Source organism: Protomyctophum parallelum (assembly GCF_964188405.1).
Source record: "Protomyctophum parallelum genome assembly, chromosome: 4".
Classification (NCBI taxonomy): Eukaryota; Metazoa; Chordata; class Actinopteri; order Myctophiformes; family Myctophidae; genus Protomyctophum; species Protomyctophum parallelum.
The window spans coordinates 4,181,868-4,204,127 of NC_139700.1; the positions used below are offsets into that span (position 1 = coordinate 4,181,868).

General features: G+C 44.9%; 1 protein-coding gene across 1 annotated transcript; it reads left to right on the top strand.

The window, feature by feature from the left end:
• The first annotated feature begins 17,224 nt into the window (after window positions 1-17,224).
• On the top strand, window positions 17,225-22,260 carry LOC310857673 (G1/S-specific cyclin-D1-like). The gene is made up of 5 exons (XM_083763458.1): window positions 17,225-17,882; window positions 19,267-19,482; window positions 19,879-20,038; window positions 20,269-20,417; window positions 20,731-22,260. The coding sequence occupies exons 1-5, from the start codon at window positions 17,679-17,681 to the stop codon at window positions 20,890-20,892; spliced, it is 891 nt and encodes a 296-aa protein (XP_083619584.1). The 5' UTR covers window positions 17,225-17,678; the 3' UTR covers window positions 20,893-22,260.

Sequence of the window (22,260 nt, forward strand, 5' to 3'; positions counted from 1 at the left end):
GGATCCGTAAAGTGAGGTGGTCAGCCTACTAGGCACATGATCCATGATGGCTTTCCAATATCCGACGGTACCACGGCCATTCCATCTATGAGTTACCTTCTTAGTTTACAGGGGATTCAGAATATGGTCACCCTAAAGCCCAAACCACACCAATGATTGACCATGCAACTCCTTACAACAATTGTCCCCAATGGCAGTTGCACGGTTGGTGCGGTTGACCTTAACACAACCCACTAGTTGCGACTATAGTTGCATTGGTGCCTGGCCTTTAAGATAAGAGGTTTCTATCTAATTAGCCCTGAAACATGACTGTCATGATGATTATCATGACAGTCATGGCGCAACTGCAGCCTGTTTTACGCAATCGCTACATTTACAGTCTAAACATGTATATACACATTCCGATTTCAAATATAAAGTCCTCGCCACATGTGCCACGGGTGTTAGAAATTAGCTGGTACAGCAATTAGCATTGTTGCATCCCGCGTTGTTTAATATAAAGCATTTTTATCCGAGCGCCCCGGCTACTTTTCTCAAACGGGGTTCGGAAATCCACAGTTGCACACCGGGAGCGCACTCGCCTATTAGTCTATATTGGCAGGGTGGTCAGCGTGCCTATATCGAACACACCGAGTGCCACCCTCCTCCCGACCGATAGGGGCGCGTAGTTGAAAGCGGGATGCAGCAATGCTAATCGCTGTACCAGCAACACCCGTGGCACATGTGGCGAGAACTTTATATTTGGAATCGGAATGTTTATATACACGTTTGGACTGTAAATGTAGCGATCGCGTAAAACAGGAGGCAGTTGCGCCATGACGCTCGTGAAGTACGAGCGTCATGTGAACCATGGCTACTATCCAATAGGCTTCTGTGCATAATTTTGCCCTCTGCACTCCTTGCTGTCTTCACTGTCAGGTGAAATAAAGCGTCTGGCGACTGTATCGGAGGAGGCAGGCAGGGGTCTACAGTCTACATCCTCCCCAGGCCAACAGTGGTGGGGTTGGCAGTGACAGGGACCACGTTGGGGGTGATGATGGGGATGGCAGTGACAGGGACCACGTTGGGGGTGATGGTGGGGTTGGCAGTGACAGGGACCACGTTGGGGGTGATGGTGGGGATGGCAGTGACAGGGACCACGTTGGGGGTGATGGTGGGGATGGCAGTGACTAAGGGAAAGGCTCGCTCAACTGGAGGACAGTTTGGAGAATTTCTTATATACTGGGTGCAGATACAGACTAGAAAAAGTGCCCTTCTGGGCACAGGTCTCCACCAGGATTCTTCCTCAGCCTAGTGGGAATATGCGTGCACAGTTTCATCGCAATGGGACGCTGCGTTGAGGAGTTGAGGAGGAGATTTGTACAAAGCGGGCTACTCCTGAAAACTGTAGGAGCCAATCGTGGCCAATCAGGATGGAATATGAGAAATCAAACAAACCTGTCTTGATCACATGACTATGGAGATCATGTGTACCGATTTGCGTAAAATTTGGATAAAATCTGAAGGAGTAATAATAGAAAATGTGTTTTACATATGTCGGCCTCCTGGTGGCGCTATAAAGAGCAGATGTGAAAAATTCCAGACAAAGGTTTTTCCTTGGCCTCTAGGGAGTTGGCATACAAAGTTATCCACAGATCCGTGCCGTTAGAGGTAAAAACACTTTTCGGCCAGTTATAGCGCCACCTTGAGGCTGAGTTGAAATTGTTCATGTGGCATTTTGTCCTCGGCCTAGTGGGAATGTGGGTGCACAATTTCAGGGAAATCACGCGATGTGTTCATGATTTGCAGCATTTTGTTTGAAACTGAGCACTCCTGTGAACTTTGGAAGCCAATGTTAACCAATGAGGATGGAGTGTGAGAAATCTGAAAGACCCGTTTCGTTGAATGGCTCTAGAGAGACTGTGTACCAATTTGCGTGATGTTTGGACAAAATCTGTAGGTGTACTGTGCAAAAACGTGTTTTGCACAAAGCGGCCTCCTGGTGGCGCTATAACAGGCCGTTCTGGAAAGTTTGGGGCAGAGGTTCATCGTTGGCATCCAGGGAGTGTGTGTGCAAAATGTGGCATCGACCGGGTTAACAGTGGCCGAGATTAGCTGCTCACGGACACACGGACGGACGGACGGACGGACACACGGACACACAAACGGACACACGGACGGACGGAGTGCAAAACATACTCTCCCCACATGCCTTCGGCCTGGTGGAGACAATAATACGTCTAGGGGGGCACGGTGGCACAGTTGGTAGTGCTGTCGCCTCACAGCTAGAAGGTCCTGGGTTCGATTCCCGCTCGGGACACTGTGGGTGCTGGCGGCGTGTTTCCTCCTCCGCGTCATCAGTGCCCATACCCGAAGGCGGGGTTGGCGAAAGGGCCTTTCTGTGTGGAGTTTGCATGTTCTCCCCGTGTCCCCTAGGGTAGGTACCCTCACAAAAAACATGCAGTAATCCTGGTCACTAAACTGCCTCCCCCTGGCCAGCCGGGGCGCCTGATAGAGGGGAAAGGAACTGGTTGGAATAACGTGTTCCTTCCACGCGCTACGTCCAACCAGGGAAACTCCCCCCTGTCAGGTGTAAAGGAGCAACGAGTATGAGTTCAAGTCCGTTGCTCTCCCCATGTCCTCCATATATGGGGACTAGGTTGGTGGAGGGTGTGTAGAGCCCAGGATCACATTAGATGATTGACACAAGGGTGAAAAATGGGTTACAAAAATCGTGGGATAAAAAATATATATTAAAAAAAAGATAATACGTCTAAAGAAGATACAATCCGCATTCCGCAGTAAAAGTCTTAGGAGTGTTTTTTTTTAATAATGTTTATAATTCGGTGCAGCAGTCTACCAAACGGATGCGTTTTGACAACGCAGGCCTTATTCGTCAGGCTCCGTCCACACGTGGACGTGTTTTTAAAAACAGACCTTTCAAATGCGTCCTCCACAGGCAAACACGTTCATGGCATGTGAAAACAAATCTTTTTGAGAACTCCGGCCACAGTGTAGATCTTTAAAAACGAAAAAGATCTGCATAATTAGTGACAAACTAATACTGATGAACACGACTGCTGCTGCGGATCATAAACATGATTAAAAAAAGACTCCTAAGACTTCTACAGAGATGGCTACTGCGACGATGTTTGAGACGATGTTTGGGGCATTTCACCCATAACTGTATCTTCAGGGAGCCCCATAATAATACAAGCCTTCCCAAGTTTCCACATTCAACTTGTGTGAGAATTCACGTTTGCGTGTATGCTAATGTGTGTCTGACCGTTTTTTTTTTTTTGCTGAGTCGTCACCTCCAGATCACCCTACGCTTGTTAACGACCAGCAGTCCTGTTGTCATGACAATATTAACACAGCAGGCCTCCACCTGTCACTCTGCCTTAGTGCTCAGCTGAATGACAACCAGGGTGTGTGTGTGTGTGTGTGTGTGTGTGTGTGTGTGTGTGTGTGTGTGTGTGTGTGTGTGAGAGAGAGAGAGAGAGAGAGAGAGAGAGACATTAGTGTGTGGTCTATATGCGACATGGTGGGAAACTTTAGGAGATGCCTATCCTCTTCTCTCCTCTCCTTCAATCGAAGACTCCTTCCCTATACATCTCTCTCCTTCCTCCTCAGCCCCTCCCTCTCTCTCCCCTCGCTGCCTCCGTTAATGTCCTCCCTTTGCCACTAATATGTCTTCACGTCTCCTCACTCTTTCCCCCCTCCCTCCCTCTCCTCGGGTGTCTTAATATTTCTCTCCCCAATATCTCCTCCTATACCTCTTCTCTCCTTTATCGGTCCCTCAGCCCATCTCTCTCCCTCTGTCTGCTCCCCGGCCTGTCTTCCCTCAGCCCATCTCTCTCCCTGTGTCTGCTCCCCGGCCTGTCTTCCCTCAGCCCAACTCTCTCCCTGTGTCTGCTCCCCGGCCTGTCTTCCCTCAGCCCAACTCTCTCCCTCTGTCTGCTCCCCGGCCTGTCTTCCCTCAGCCCAACTCTCTCCCTCTGTCTGCTCCCCGGCCTGTCTTCCCTCAGCCCAACTCTCTCCCTCTGTCTGCTCCCCGGCCTGTCTTCCCTCAGCCCAACTCTGTCCCTCTGTCTGCTCCCCGGCCTGTCTTCCCTCAGCCCAACTCTCTCCCTCTGTCTGCTCCCCGGCCTGTCTTCCCTCAGCCCAACTCTCTCCCTCTGTCTGCTCCCCGGCCTGTCTTCCCTCAGCCCAACTCTCTCCCTCTGTCTGCTCCCCGGCCTGTCTTCCCTCAGCCCAACTCTCTCCCTCTGTCTGCTCCCCGGCCTGTCTTCCCTCAGCCCAACTCTCTCCCTCTGTCTGCTCCCCGGCCTGTCTTCCCTCAGCCCAACTCTCTCCCTCTGTCTGCTCCCCGGCCTGTCTTCCCACAGTCTTCCTGTGCATGTGGTCCTTTGTGTGTATTGTTCTGTAACTGGGCCAAGGAGAGCCAGTCATCTGCTTGTTGAACCAATGTCTAAAACAATGGGGCCTATATCCACCTCAACTCGCATTAATGTGTGGATGTCTGCTCTCTCTCTGTGTGCGTGCGTGCGTGTGTGCATGTGTGCGTGAGTTTAAGTGTGTGTGTGTGTGTGTGTGTGTGTGTGTGTGTGTGTGTGTGTGTGTGTGTGTGTGGGGGGGGTGATCAGGGGATATGAAGCATATGTTGCTCTGTGTTAATCCTATAAGGATATCCTTGTGTTTACTTTAGGATTAAGGCTATGTGACATATGGGGTTGAGCTGTTACATAATCATATTGTATCATGTCATAATGCAAACATACAGTGTTTACAAAGCTATGGTGAGAGAGGCATGTGCATTACAACCTATGAAGGAAACCGCCTATTTGTGCCTCTCTAACCTTAGAGAAAAGGACATTATCTGTGAAACTCCTGCACACTAATTTAATATGAAGACGTACACCAAAGGAAACAAGCCATAGGCTTTCTTGGGTTTTAAATTCTCTTAGCAAACCTTGTATTTAACTGTACATTCCTTCTTCTTTTTTTGCAAAGTGTTAATAAAGTATTCAATCAAAATCTCCAGTGCATTCATACAGAGTTGTACAACTAAAATCTGTTTTCCAGTCACTGAAAACGGCCGGGCACGCAACTCAGACAAGGTTCAAGTTGCAACGTCCACAAGCACAACATTTCTATTATTTCAAATTATGCATCAAACTTATGTGTGAGATATAGAATATTAAATGAGGGCTAAGATAGAGTAAAGAAAAAGGTACTGTAAAGTTATGACTGGATTTTATGACTGCTGTTCCAGAGAAACGGAATTGAAGCTAATATCACTTAGCATTAGCAACAAAATGTAGATGCAGGAAGCAATATCGGGATCACTGGAAGTGGAAACTTGAAAAAGTTACTCCCTCCGCCTTTTCTACGCTTTGCTTTGTGTTTATCTGGCTATAGAGAAGAGGCGCATGCCTTTTCATCAGCACACAAAAACATCATCCATCACTTGCATTATCAATAGAGGTCAATGGCAATCAATAATAGCTATAGAGATCAATGGCAATCAATAATAGTTATAGGTCAGTGGTAATCAAGCAGACATAAAATGATCAACAGCAGTTGAAGGTCAGTGTAATCAATACTAGTTAAAGCAGTGGTTCCCAAACGTTTTCATGTGAAGGACCCCCAAATTGACACTAATTAGCCTGTACACCCCCATTTGAAAAGATATGCCAGGGACCCCCATGAGAGAAGCGTTTTACGGCTCCAACAGTGGTTATCAACCCGTTTCATTTCAAGGACCGCCAGTTTGATATGCATTTAATGGCATTTCTATGCTCTGAGACCCCAATTTATAAACATTCTAAGTTAATTTAACTCTGAGAATGTACAAATGGTTGGCGTGGTTGGCGTGTGGTTGGCGTAAGGAGGAGGGGGAGTGAGGAGAAGGGAGAGAGTGGAAGGTCTACCATTGGTTCCCAAACATTTCAGCTCAAGACTCAAAAATATAAATGTCCTCCCCCTGGAGGAGCCAAACTTATAGATGTTTCGGTCTTGTCGTGGGCTCGTAAATATCATAATATCTAATAATAGGCCGGGAACATAGTAAAATAAGGATATCTATACATAATGTAAAATCAAAGTTAATTTAACTCTGGGAGCGGACACTTTACTTGCTTCTATTTAGTTACAGACCCATAAGGGTCCATTTGGGTTTCTATCATTTAGCTGGGGAACTCCTGGAAAAAATGGGGTCAAAACTGGGTCCCAACCCATTGTTTGGGAAACTCGGGCGCAAGGGGTGACATGAAGGTCCAACAGACCCTTGTGCTTCTACCAGCTCCTAGATTTATGGTCGTCAGGGATTAGAGAGTGCGACAATCGGTCATAGGTCAGCCCCCTCTTGTCCATTAGCCATTGGGTCGAGCTGCTGCATGCATGGGAATCCATGGACAGATTCACATACCATCAAACCAAACCGAATAGAAATAAAGTAAAAATAAACCAAACAATTCTACATTCTTCTAAAAAAACATCAGTAACTACTTTCAACTTGGATTCCCTACTTTGGGCATGTTATTTACAATTTAAGCATTGAGCAAACCCTCTTAATCCAGAGGGATTTACAGTAAGCGAGGTAAACACGAGGTAATACATCATCATCATCATGCATAGAAATAGTCATCTAGGATCATAGGTATAGTGAAACAAGAACCTATCAGTTTAAACAGTAGAATATCTGTACATTGAAACTGTACAAACTATATGCCTGGTGGTCAACAAATTAAATTATCAAAATTACATTTTAACCTCTGCATAAGCCTGCAAGGTCACCAAGGCTGTATAGGGCAAGTGCTATGGGATAAAGCAGAGTCTGAAGAGGTGACCATTCAGATTACGGCAGACGTTTTGGAGTGAGTCTGCAGTTCTACAGTTTCTGAGCCAGAAGGGAGAAGAGTCAGAGACGTGTGGACGGTTGTTTTAGGGAAGGTTCTGACAGCTTCCCTGTCCTGTGTTCGCTGATGCGAGTGAGCGGGAGGGGTTGTAGGGTTGGATCAGGCTTTGAAGATATGGGGGTGCCATAGCTTTGTTGGCTTTGTAGGCCAACATCAGTGTTTTGTACAGCAACTGTGAGCCAATGGAGGGAGCGGAGAAGGGGGGAAATGTGTGAAGGTTTTGGCTAGTTGAAGACCAAGCGTGTAGCACCATTCTGGATCATTTGGAGGGGATTAAGCACTTAAAGTGCACATGATGCTGGGAGGTCAGTTAGGAGTGAGTTACAGTAGTCAGGTTTTGATATGATATTATGGTCAGCAATCATGTCAGTATCATGAATATTTAGCAGTTAGAAAATATCAAACATTGCAGCTTTAATGTCCTACAGTACATTACTGAGAAATCATCTACAGCTAACAGCCTATTGTATAAGAATAGCTACAGTTTATAATCTGTAAACATCTTTAAATTAGCAACATTTCCTCTGTGGTTAATTAAAGAATTGCAAATCTCCCAAAAAGAAAGAAAGAAAGAAAAAGTTGTAGAAATACATAAAAACTTTATGTAAAACTGATTTTGAGCTAGGTTTTCATAGAAAAAAAGACATCAACCCAACAATAAATGTGATTTTTTTTGGGGAGGGGGGGGCGGGGTGCCTTTGGGTTTTCAATATATCTTCTAGGTTTGCGACGTAAGAGGATGAGGGAGGTCAGGGAGAGACGGAGGAGGGGGCTCTCTCGCCGAGGAGTCTATTGTCTTGAGGTTTTCCTCTTGTTAGCACCCTTGGCCCCTCATTGTGTTGACCACACACACACACACACACACACACACACACACACACACACACACACACACACACACACACACACACACACACACACACACACACACACACACACACACACACACACACACTCTTCCTCTCATTTTCGGATCACTAAACAGGACAATTACTCTATCCATCTTTTCATTGTGGTCTATTGTGTTTCTACCCATGGTTTAGAAAGCTTCTCTTTCAAAGAGAACCCCTTTTTTCAACTTTTTAGGGGGTGGTATATAGGGTGGGGGGGGGGGGTACTTTCTTCATAGAATGGCCACATTTATACAGACATATTTGAAATGGTTTATGGTTTTCACTATCCTCAACATGGTGTTTTGAATTGTATCATTTCTTATCATCATTTATTTAATTTCCGCACCATTATTGAAGACTTTCAGACCATACTGTTAAATATGTTGTGCGTCCGCCCACGACACAATTTACAGTTTAGGCATGCCATTTAGCGGACGCTAATCCAGAGCGATTTACAGTACCGGTAATCAAGAACAAAACATGGTAATACATCAAATACATAAAAATAGTCATCAAGAATCCTACGTAAGCTGAGAACCTAACAGTGGAATATCTATATAATGAAACCATGCATATACACTATAGAGTGCTATATGTCTACAAAAGTATTATCTAAATTACATAAGTTGAGCCTTTGCATAAGGTCGTCGAGGCTAGGGCAAGTGCTAGGGCAAGTGCTACGGGCTAAGATGGAGACTGAAGAGGTGGGTTTTCAGACTACGGCGGAAGATTGGGAGTGAGTCTGCAGTTCTGATTGCAATGGGAAGTGCATTCCATAGTTTTAATTGGAGCCAGAAGGGAGAAGAGTTTGGGACGTGTGGTGCATTGTCCCGGCGTTTTTAGTGAATATACTTCCAGCTTCGATACGTTGGCTGATCCGAGTGTGCCGGAGGATTTGTAGGGTCCAATCAGACTCAGACAGTTAGTTGTTTGGTCTGATGTCATGCTGTCACAGACTCACAGTCAGCATGAAACATGGCTGCAGTGGGAACTCTATATGGTTGCTTACCGGTATGTCTGAGTCATAGTGTCATATAGTGTCAATCAGACACTGAGTTATATTAAATAAATAAAGGTCCTTACCTGCATCAGTAATTCTTTATACATACTGTAACAAAGTGTAATGCAGTGTCACGGTGTGTCAGGTGAGGACCCAGAAGCAGAACCAGGCAGGCAAACTGATGCAGTCCAATATATTTATTAACATAACATAAAACTCACAGTAAAGTGTAGCAGGACATACGCTGTAACATTGATTTAAAATCTGACAAGGGAACACTGAACACGGGGAGGTTTATATAGACTAGACACAGGTGCAACAGAACTACAATCAACACTGGGATTGGCTGGGAGTCTAACAGGACACAGGTGGAGAGAACTAGTAATCACAGTGAGGTGAGACAAGACAGGCAAACAGCACTAGGCAGAACAGGAAACACTAGGGCAACACTACATAATAAAAGTATACAACAGACAGATATCGTGACATGCAGACCAAAAAGAATACTACATTTCAATATTTGTATCTGATTTAAACCTGATTCAAACTAAATTCAATTGAACAACAATCAATAGATCTCCCGTAACATGAAGTCTGTGTCTCCAATGAGTGAAGTATCAAAAAAGTAATCCCGAAAGTAATCAAACCAAAACTTGTAGATCTTCTGTTTTCCAAAATCAAATATCCACAAAGTTAGAACATGAAAAGGCAATGCATTTCACAAAAAGGAGGAAATAATGTAGGCTATTCCTCACCCAACATTCATGTCAGGAGGCGCCACAGCAGGTTCCTTTGTCCAAACCGTCAGAAATGTTCTATGTGGTGTATCAGTTTCTGATTATGGCAGGGGTCTGCAACAGTGGCCCTAGTGGCTCCCTGTAGCATTAAAAGTAGCAATAAATTATTTTTCATTTATGGTTTCTGTAGGAGGCCAAACGTGACAAGCATTCTTAATATTTATTCTACACATTTTTACAAAATTGGAAAACTTAACTAAACTAAAATTTGCGTCACAGCATGCGACACACTCAGTGCCGTGCCAGCCAGGTGTCTATTATAAACAAACCAGTGGGTGTGTGAGGCTGCTGCCTGCTACGCTATGGCTTCTACAGGGAGAGAAATAAAGATAGCCGACGAAAAACAGAGGATTTAACAGTTCGTGGACAGAGGCTTTTGCCTTCACAGCCAATGCAGATTGACTGCCTGTATGTTTAATCTGCAGTGAGAAGCTATCAAACAACAAAAAAAGTTACGTTGAAAGACATTTCCAGGGAAAGCCTGCTAAATTCTGCTAGTTTCGTTGCAACCCGGGAGATAATAAAGCTTGGCAAGCTGCATTATAATGCGTAATTTTCTTTCCGGCTCCATATAGATTTTGAATTTATTTTTGGTCGAAAATGGCTCTTTCAACAACTTGGGTTGCTGACCCCTGGATTATGGTATAGTATTGGCCTTAACCCATTCTGAACGGGCACCCATTTTAGTGTCAGCATCATGTTATGCTTTATCTATTGAAAAATAGCAGATCTACAAGCTCATATCGCGCCACCGAGTGGCGCGATACGAGCTTGTAGGTCTGCTATTTTTGAAAAAAATCGAAGAACGACTGACATTTTTAGAATCTGATCTCAGGTCAGAATGGGTTCATCAGACCAGTGTGTGTCCGGCGGAAACCTCGTATGAATCTGATCTCAGGTCAGAATGGGTTAAAAGAGTCTCTTTGACAAACCATCACCAAACGCTCATTTAATACCTAAAATGCCACCTCACTTCCTGTACTTTTAGAGCTGTTCCTGGTACCTCACTTCCTGGTACTATTGCTAACATGCTTTCTCCCCCACAGCTATATGATCAAACCTTGTCAACAGAAAATGAATGACCATACTCAACAACAAAAACATTGGGGTTAAATATTCAACCATATTCTAACCAATATATTCCCTTGTTATCACTCAGTATGTTATGTTTCATTTGCTTTACATACCAGGACAGGAAATAAAGAATGTCACACATTTATGTGGCAGTGTCACAAGTGAATTCTATTATGGTTGTCAGAGTCATTGCGATCGTAGGTCGTAGATTACTATGAAAACCTGCAAAACCTGTAGGTCAGTCAGTAAGTCAGTCCGGTCCGTCACGCCACCATATATGGCTGTCATTCCGTCACGCCTCATGACACGCCACGCGACCATATATGGCCATCAGTCCATCATGCCTCGTGACACGCTCCATATATGGCCGGCTCCATATATGAAGATCACGACACTGACCTCATCAAACCCTGGATAGCCATACATAGAGAAGACTGGATCATCACCTAGATTTGCATATATGGAGCCGGCCAGCAACTCTACATCTGACCTCAAAGTACCTCAAACCCTTAGATCTCCATATATGGAGCTGACCTATTCTAACATTCCATATGTTGATCCTACCCAACCCGTCCTTCCCTTTCGATGTCTCCCTTTTGACTGATACCTGTCCATTCAAGCTGTAGACGGGCCCGCCCCCAAAGTTATTAGTGCAGCCACGTTAAGACACTGCCCCCGCTGCCACCCTTAGATCTCCATATATGGAGCTGACCGGTTCTGACATGTTGATCTGACCTCATCAAACCCTGTACACTCAAGATGTTGATGTTGATCTGATCCCCCATGCCAAAACAGCAGTGCTCGCCCAGCAGTCTGCCGTCACGTAGGCGGATGCATGCGCGCGACCTCGCTTCTCGCCCTTAGGGTGTCTTACTGGTAGTATTGTGTTCACTGCTAGACCAGCTACTAAGGATGATAATCAGCTGTGCGTATCACTCAAGACAGGTTCAAGAGAGTGAGTTTTCCTTGGGGTCACACTCGATGAACAGCTAACATGGGAGAAACATATTAAAAAAAACATATTGGTGGTGGTGTTCCTCGTTTTTTACCCCAGCCTCTATAGTGACACAGGCACTAGTACTATCTCACCTAGATTACTGCTCTAGTAAATTAAACATCTACTGATGCACAAACTCAGACACATCATCAGGGTTGTAAACGTGGAATCATTGGGTGTTTCTGGTAGCAAAAGACACTCTCCTCCAGGTGACACGACCAAGGCTGATCAGACCCCGGCCTGTGTCCAAGTGGCATGCTACAGCTACAGCCCCCACTACTGTCTCTTGAGACTGAGAGAAGATGGCTGATGAGATGTTGGCGACACTAAGAGGCTCCAGGCGCTGTGGGGGCCCGGGCCTGGCTCCTCCTTCGTCTGACCAGACGTGCAGAGAATCCTTCTGTGCGTTAGGTCGTCGTTGCCGGCTTGCCGCTGAACAGCACACATCTCATCTCAGCCTCTAGTCTGCACCATACAAGGCTGATTTGATCTCAGCCTCTGCACCATACAAGGCTGATTTGATCTCAGCCTCTGCACCATACAAGGCTGATTTGATCTCAGCCTCTGCACCATACAAGGCTGATTTTAAACCCTCCTGAACAGCACACATCTCGGCCTCTGCACCATACAAGGCTGATTTTAAACCCTCCTGAACAGCACACATCTCGGCCTCTGCACCATACAAGGCTGATTTTAAACCCTCCTGAACAGCACACATCTCGGCCTCTGCACCATACAAGCCTCTGCACCATACAAACCCTCCTTGCATGTTTTACTGCAGTCTGCAGCTTTTGGTTCCTCCTCACGGAGGAAGTGGTTTGGGCTGCCAACCCTCACCACCCCGGCCCCAGATTGTCGTCTCTACGGCTGTCACCACCCTCTCCGTGGTCTGTTCCTGGTTGTCACTGGTACTGCCACTCCCAGAGTTTTTCAGTAAATTAAACATCTACTGATGCACAAACTTGGACACATCATCAGTGTTGTAAACCTGGAATCGTGGGGTGTTTCTTGGTCTTACCGTAGACAACCTCCTCCCATGCTGGGCAAGACCTACGGCTGTAGAGTGCATTGCTGGAATTTGGTGGTACCGCTCAAGAAAATGATGCTGACACTTTACAAATCTGTGTTGTGATAGGTCGAAAGATATTGTATCCGGGGGAAATACATCTGTCGGATGTTCCGGTCCGACACTTCCGGCTATGCAATCTCTGCCTTAGGTTGTGACCAGGCTTTTCTCTTCGCAGATGAGTAAGTCTACCCTCCTCCAGGCGACCCGACCAAGGCTAATCAGACCCTGGCCTGTGTCCAAGTGGCATGCTACAGCCCCCACTGACTGAGACAGTCAAAAGGGAAGGTGGCTGATGAGATGTTTTGGCGACACAATATGGTCGGGCATAGACGAAAAACATCTGTCTAAGACTCAAAGAGCTGCGAAACTTGAATTGTTCCCGATTTACATTGTTCTCGACTTACGTAGTGCCTGAAGCCATACCGGTCTAGTTTAGATAATAATCATAGAATGTTTGTTTTTTTACTTGTTAAGATGCTAAGTATGTTCTTTAGATACGTGCTAGGTTTGTGGCACATACTTATTTTCTCAGCAATCTAATTCTTGGACCACTTAACCCTGTTCATTGGTTGACAAAGGTTTATGTCTGCTACAGCCTAGAGTATATGCCTAAAGTGTGCTACAGTGTAGCTTGTTCCCCACATTATCTATGCACAGCTCTTGCAGTTACACAAAACGCCAGTGGCAGACATATACCCCACAATCCCCCCCAGCTAGGGAAGGACTCCGAAGGAGAGGGTGGGAGGGCACAAATGGGGGAATAAGAGAGGGGGGGGGGGGGCATGCAGACTGAGTGTCTCTTTGGGAAGAAGCCCCGGCCTTTTCTCTGCCTCTGTCCCTGTGTCCAGACTTGATAGCCGTGATACGAGGGCATTCAAGGACTTCAAAGACGCTGACGCACTTGAGAGCTGCTGGGAGCGTCCCTCTCCAGCACCCCCCACACACATACACACACACACACACACACACACACACACACACACACACAAACACACACACACACACACACACACACACACACACACACACACACACACACACACACACACACACACACACACACACACACACACACACACACACACACACACACACAGCCAGACATAGTACATACACACATGCATTCTAACACACATACAAAATGATGAGAGTGTGGGACGCTATCTGCATTGTGGTATTTATACCTCATTAGTAACCCTGGCTGTGAACATATGCTATTGATGCCACCATAACTGCTCTGGGCTCATCAGCATTTCTTTACTCAACTTTTTTTCCCCCTACTATTCGTTCTCTATATACCCAAAATAGGTCACAGGCCCTAGCTACCGGATCCCTACATGGAACATGAGAAAGGATTTTAATGAGCGCCTGTCTCCAACATGAAACAGATTTTTATTGTCTTTGCCAGACTAAGGAGGTTTTAATAACTGCTGGTGGACTGAAAGGCGAAATAATTTGAATTGACCGAATGTATTGAAATCAACAGCACTGAATGAACATTTGTACGGACTGTGGAATACAGTAACCTTTGGTTATTAGTATTTGTGTGCACATAAGCTACATTAATGAAGTAAGTAAGTAAGTAAGTAAGTAAGTACGTACAGGTTTACAAGTGTAACGTTTATTAGTAGCCTATTACGGGTTCTATATTCCAGGGTTTCACCCTGACCACAACCTGTACAATAAAATGAAATAAAAAAAGAGCATCACATAGATCAACAATAAAATGACACAAAACAATAGTACAATGCATTAGAGTGGTCAGGTTCTTTTACCACCTGCCTGCATTGATTGATTGATTGATTGATTGAATACTTTATTAACAGTTTGCAACCTAGTCCCTAAAATGTTCTTTAGACTTGAATAACTCTGTATTTAATCATTGGGCCATTAGAAACTCCTATCAAAATAGCCAGTTTGAGCTTCCCATCAGCCCAGTAGCTAATAGTAGCCCATGCACAGCTCATCCACAAGACCAATGGCAATTGGTATAACTCAGCAGAAGGCTAGCGAAGCCGCCGAGTGGCATGTACCACTATTGTGAGAAGGATCAATCATAATGTGTCAATGGAATGCAGAGGCTTGTATGTGCTGTCCAAACTATGACCTGCAACCCTGAGAAACGGAGATCAAAGGTCACACACATGCGGGGAGCGAGAGCAGACATGATCCTACACCTACACTGTAGTATTTTCCAGCGATGTAACGGTGATTTTGTTTTGGTGTTATGGCAATTTAATGATGTCATCTGTCTGGCAGCAGTAGCCTATGCCTACCTAACAGACTACAGTGCTTAATAGGTCACACATGGACCATTGATATGCACGGGTCAGCAGCTTTTGTAGCTTGGTAGAAGGTGCGAAGGGGGCAGCCAATCTATTGTTGCTAGAGGAGCGGACGCCTGACGCCTGGTAAACCTGTTATGCAAGTGATTTGGGTAGCCTTTGGTGCCTCGTGAATCTAGGGGGACGCGGTCTACGAGCGTGCACCGTTTCGTACCTGTGCATGCCGGTAAAAAATGTTTTGTTGGTACCACACTTAGGCCCTCATATCGACGGGTGTACACCGGCGTTGATAAATGAGGGCCGTAGAGTATATATTAATTGTATATATTAACTAACGTCTCGAGAGGAAACACTGAAGACCTTAGAGTACATATTAATAGAGACGTCACCGAGAGGAAACGCTGAAGCGAAAAAGTCATGGTGGCCGAAAGTAGGTACTGCAGCTCGAGCGGCATTTGGGCTAATTACTTGAACGCGCCGAGGCGGCCGAGCCAATACACAACAACAGCGGTGCACGTCCATGACTCTCTCACAGTGCACGCACACACGGTACTCGTTCATGTGTTTGGCACAAATGCATCCCAGAATGCACTCTGTTCCATTCCCGGAAGAAGGGGTGAAGTCGCCTCATGCGCTGAGGTGAGCAACTCAATGCAAGTGGATGGGAGGAGAAATCCGGTGACGTCTCAACTCCGCAACGAGCATGGCACCACTGGTCTTTTCTACGAGACATCCGTTTGTTGTGAATGTGATGAGTGTAGTAGCGCTACAACATCCTTATTCCTTAACCACTCAAACGCTACAGAACAGTGGCTCTCAAAGTGTTGGGTTCCTTGAGGGGGTTCCAAAGGAACCTTATACTGTAGGTCTGTAATTCTGAGAATGTAGTACAAATGGAACCAAATGGATTTTTTTAAATGAATTAAAACGTTTGAGAACCACTTCTTTAAATCCCAAACCGCACCAATGATTCGCCATGTTGCAACTCGCCATGTTGCACCTTCTTGCAAGTTGCAACATGCAACTACTTTCAACCATGTGGCACTTTGCAACTTTCACAAGGGAGTTGCATTGATGTGGTTGACCTAAAAAAGGAGTTGCGTGTTGCGTCGTGACTCGTGCAACTGGCCAAACCGCGGCTGGTGCGGTTTGGCCTTTAGACTTCGTAAAACGACCGTGAGTTTCCTCTGTAGCTATAATCATCATCACCTAATCTCCTGGCCAAAAATAGCTGGATCTGAAAAACTGGATCTAAGACTGGACATCCATCTGTTATGCTTCTGTTAGTACTGCGTATGATCACTCCCAGCACCTGTGAAGTAACGTGCAAATATACATTGGAAGGAGAAGGATTGCCGTTACAGCGTCACAACACTACACGTTGTGAGCTTGTAGATCGGCTATTCTTTGTGTAAAGTTCCCCCCAGAATATGGATGCTGCATGGGGTCACTACACGTTGTGAGCTTGTAGATCGGCTATTCTTTGTGTAAAGTTCCCCCCAGAATATGGATGCTGCATGGGGTCACTACACGTTGTGAGCTTGTAGATCGGCTATTCTTTGTGTAAAGTTCCCCCAAGAATATGGATGCTGCATGGGGTCCAAGTGGTTAACAACTATGGCCATATACTCCCTAGTACAGGCCTGCAAAGTTTCATCCCAAATAAGCTCTCTGCTCCCCCTATCTGCTATTGGCGGTGTAGTAGTCCCCACCACCACCGACCATTAAGACCACACTGTAGCAGACGTGTGTGTGCAAGCCAAGGGAAGGTGGGGGAGGCTCTGCACTGCACCGTCTCTTCCGTGAACGACTGCCACCCCCTTCAATACTTTGATGTGTTCGGTCGGGACGGAACAACACAACAGTAACGTCATCGCCCAGGCAGACCACAGAGGAGGAGAAGAGAGTTAACAGGGGAAGTAGAGAGAGAGAGGGCGACAGAGAGAGAGAGAGAGAGAGAGAGAGAGAGAGAGAGAGAGATTTTATTTGGGGGAGTTGCCGCAGCAAGAGGCAGCACACACACACACACACACACACTCACACACACACACACACACACACACACACACACACACACACACACACACACACACACACACACACACACACACACACACACACACACACACACACACACACACACACACACACACACACACACACAGTAAAACCCCTTTCTACTGTGTGTGAGAGAGAGAGAGAGAGAGTGTGAGAGTGAGAGTCAGAGAGAGAAGAGAGCACGCAGCACGGCTGTCGGACAGAGCAGCAGCAGGCCACCTTTGAGCTTTCTTGGAAGTCTTTCTTGGTGTGCACCAAGAAAAGAGGAAATTGCGGTCAAACCACACTGAGAAAAGGAATAAGCACAATTTGTGAAACTGCGGAAGTGCAAATGAGGACTCGGTAGGCTGACACAGCGCAGGCTGCTTTCAAATACTAGCCTTTTAGAAGTATTGTTTTATTTAATTTCCCCCAAGACGACAAATGTTCTGACTTCACTGTGAAAGTGAAATTGGAACAGGCTGTCCACTCGGAAGCAAATGGAACAGTAGCTAACTGTCAAAACTTCATCCTTTTTTTTATGTTGTTTAAAAACGAAACTAAAAGAAAGAATAGCTGCTGAAAGCGGACACACTTGTGGAGGAGTTGTCTGGAGATTAAGTGGAGATGGAGACCCATCATCAGTTGATCTGCTGTGAAGTGGACACTATCCGCAGAGCCTACCAGGACATGAACCTGTTGAATGACAGAGTGCTGCAGGCTTTGTTGCAGGCGGAGGACAACTATCTGCCAGCTGCCAACTACTTCAAGTGCGTGCAGAGAGATGTGGCTCCCTACATGAGGAGGATAGTCTCCACTTGGATGTTGGAGGTGTGTGTGTGTGTGTGTGTGTAGCCTACTGTAACACTGACAGGACAGGACAGCAGTGGTGGAAAAAGTACTCACATTTTGTATAGGCTACTTAATAAGTAAAACTATCAATACTGCAGTGTAGAAATTCTTTACTTTACTTAAAGTAGGCATAGGTACCAGTAAAAGTACTCATTATGCAGAATGTCTCGAGTTTTCAAATGCATGAAACATCTTTTGAAAATAGCAGATCTACAAGCTCACAATGCGAAATGTAGGCTATATTTCTGATGTGGGTAGGCCTAATGTTTGTTTTGTAATAATAATAGGCTAATAATAATAATACAAATAATCAAAATCTACAAAGTTGTCAAATAAATGTAGTGGAGCAAAAGTACAATATTTGCATCGGAAATGTAGTGGAGTAGAACTTAAAGAAAGTACAAATAGTCAAATACCTCTACTTAAGTACAGTACTTGAGTAAATGTAGCCTACTATAGTTACTTTCCACCACTGATATCCAATTGTGTATATCAGATACACAATTAATTAATAATGGATGACTGTTGCAGGAATGATAAGACTTTCACCCTAAAACATTTGTCAAATATCTGTCAAAGATGTTCAGATAGGCCTAAATGTGTTTATGTTTAATGGTTTCACCCGAATTATTCCTAGTTAAACTTATTTTCATACACGCCCACTTATTTTACTCGTTCTTAAAGAAACATTCTTCATTGTCGGTATAGTCGTAGGATTAACATTTTAGAATGTTACTTGTGTAAGGGAGCCTGGAGCCTACGGGAAATATTTCTAAATATTTTTCGAAAACCTGCAGCAAAGTTGGCGATTTCTTTTCTTTCTGTTTTCTGTAGACCACGCGTTTCAAGCCTTTGTGTTCTCACACGAGGAAGATGTCTGCCTGACAACTTCTTTTTAGGCCCTTTCTATAGCCTATACATTAAGCCTATTGTGTTCTGTCTGTAGCTTGTCAGTAGGCTAATGTCAACCAAAAAGACACATCTAACTGCAAATGTTATAACTTATTGTTTTAATTATTTGTAGTGTATTTGGCGTATTGTCCTTGCCTAGTATACTTTCTCAGCTGCATGGTGGCCATCCAGCAGCACTAGCAGTAAAATATGTTGTCTGTTTCATCCTCACTGTCACTACGCCCTCTGGTGCCCGCTGTAGATATGAAAGTTGTGAATCTCTAATAGGGGGTCCCCAGCTAAATGATACTTAGGAACCAAATGGACCCTTTTGGGTCTGTAACTCAGAGTGTACAAATGGAACACAATGTACCCTAATGGGTCTATTTGGTTCCATTTGTGGGGGGGGGTCCTTGACATGAAAGTTTGGGAACCACTGCTCTGATCGATCTAGTTATGATTCTCTTTGCAGGTGTGTGAGGAGCAGAAGTGTGAGGAAGACGTTTTCCCGTTGGCTATGAACTATCTGGACAGGTTCCTGTCGGTGGAACTGACCAAGAAAAGCCACCTGCAGCTGCTGGGAGCTGCCTGTATGTTCCTGGCGTCCAAGATGAAGGAGACCATACCGCTCACTGCTGAGAAGCTGTGCATCTACACAGACAACTCTGTCACACCGACGCAGCTATTGGTGAGTTTATCGGTGAATTCATATATTATGGGTGCTGTACTGATTAAGAATAAGATAATATAACGCACATCCCCCGGCCTTGGTGCTGAGCCAAACTGTTAAACTAACAGATAACATGAACGAAAGCAAAGGGCTCGCAACTCACTTTGTAATGCTCCAGGTAACTTTTATTCACGGACACAGCAACCTTTCGACCCATGTCGGTCTTTCTCTTTCTCAAGTACTTGAGACCAAAGTGAGTTGCGAGCCCTTGCTTTCGTTTATGCTGTACTGATTAACACATGTAGTTGATTAACCCATTAAGACCTGAGGCCCATTCTAAAAGAAAAGTCTTGTATATCTACTCCTTTCTACTCACATCTAACGCTCTCTCTCGTCCTCTTTTTCATCTCACAGCAAATGGAACTGATGGTTCTGAGTAAACTGAAGTGGGACTTGGCTGCGGTGACACCCCTTGACTTCATCGACCACTTCCTGTCCCAGCTGCAAATCAGGAAAGAGCACAGGACAATTCTGAGGAAGCACGCGCAGACCTTCGTGGCGTTATGCGCTACTGGTACGTAAAGGACATGCATTCAATGTCTCTCTGCTAAGTAAAGATGTACACCTGCAACATGTTGCCTGTTGTTATTGTTGCCTGTGCTTCTAGCCTTTTATTTAAGCATATTCCTATTACACAATTACAATATGTTTTGTTACTAATCCTTGTTTGACTATGTTCTTGTTTTCAGTCTCTTAAAAAAAAACCTGTACTTTATTAACTATATCTCTGGTTATTCTCCTCAGATGTTAAATTCATAGCCAACCCTCCCTCCATGGTTGCAGCGGGAAGTATGGCAGCTGCGGTAGAGGGCTTACAGCTTAGAATGGTGGGCAACACCATGACATCACAGAAACTAACGGAGCGACTGGCACAGATCATCAGGAGTGATCCGGTAGGTAGATTCGTACATCCACCCATCTATCCATCCAAGTTCATATACTTACCCTCAGATAGTGTGCCGTTGTGCACAGCTTACTTTACTATACTATAAGACAAGTGATGCCAATATCACTGCCGTTTCGCCCATTATCCTATTATGGTACATTTGTACCCTATGCAACCATTCTGTGTACCTCTTCCACGCTTCTTTTTCACTTCCGCATCCCTCAACCACCCATTTCTCCTCCAGTGAGAAACCAACTCAAACCAAACCAAAGCCACTTGGTATCTGAATGATGTGTCTGTTTGTCTCTCCATGTCTTTAGGATTGTCTCAGGGCTTGTCAGGAACAAATTGAGTCTCTGCTGGAAACGAGTCTCCGGCAAGCGCAACAACAACCACACACTGTAACCACGGAAACCAAGAGCATCGGAGATGGGGATGACCTATCGGCCACGCCCACTGATGTGCGGGACGTCAACATTTGAGTAAATGCCTGGACCGTGTCTCAGAGTTGCTCTCTGAGGGTAGAATAAGGGTAGAAGAGCTTGGACTGATTAAATGGATGGTGTACCGCTTTAGCTACTGCATACCTGCAAACACAGACATACACACAATTACATGTGTCTGCAACTCTGTACGTGTGCTTTTGTGTTATGGGATGCTCATAGAGTTAAGGTGACGCAGAGAGAGGTTCTCTGCCTGTCTTTAATCAATCAGAGAGTGGACGAACAAAACTGGAAATGAGGAAACGGATTTGTCTGCGTATTATCTTCCATTCTTTCAGTACAGATTGGAATGACATTTTGGAGCGAGATTTAGTGACAGAGTCAATACAGCAGTGGGTACAAACATCTGAAGTTCGTTCAGGAAGTTCAATAATCGTGGGACCAGTGCTGGGAGACGTATTCTTTCATAACTTGGGACTGTTTGAACATTTTAACAGAATTCAGAACTGTTTTCCTGACTTGGGCTGTACCTGCTGTTTAGATACTGTCTACCCTGCCTTTGGTGTGGGCTGTACATAGACTATGAGTGTTTGAAGACATTAGAAGACATTTATACCTTTTGGAGCAGACATAATGCTATTGTGGCCCAAATGTATGAATTCGCCTTTTTTAAGGTATTATCCCATTTGTTTCTGACAATGTCAAAGAATATTACAGTGTCACAATGTCTCCACCTTGCAGCCATTTTGATCCATCCTAGATTTTAATTCACACAACAATTAATTAAAGGGAGTCTGTTATTGGACTGAAACTAAATGACCACCCTCTCTGGAGAGCTCAGGTGTCAACAGCATTACATTAACTGTAGAGTTGTGGTTCTGGTCTGCAACAGCACTGATCTTCAAAGCTTCTGCAAAGTATGCTTTCAAAATGCAGAAATGAGCCCATATAATTGCATTTAATGTTGCTCATGATTCTGTGGTTTTAAGTATGGTTGAGGATGGGGGAAATACTAGTAGGTCTGTCTTGCTAAACACCATCAACAACTTGCCTCTTTCAAAGGAAATCCGAATCCGTCTACATCTGACCTTGTCAGGAATGAAGAAAAACTGCCTCATTTATTGATTGATGCTTAAGCTTCTCTTAGCTTTGTACAATGGTGTTTGGGCAGATTTGATAGGCCCTTGGGTTCTGAAGACATCGGACTGCCTAAAGGACAATGGAACGGAAAACACCAAATTATTCTCATCTTTTCTTTTACAAAATTGCAATATGTGCCATTGAAAAACATGGGGAAATTGATACATTAAGAAAACATACAAATTTGTCCTGTGACGCTATAAAGGAAAGAGCTTGCAAAACATTTTTTCTTTTGCACATTTTGATGTTTTAGTTGTGCTCAGTGAA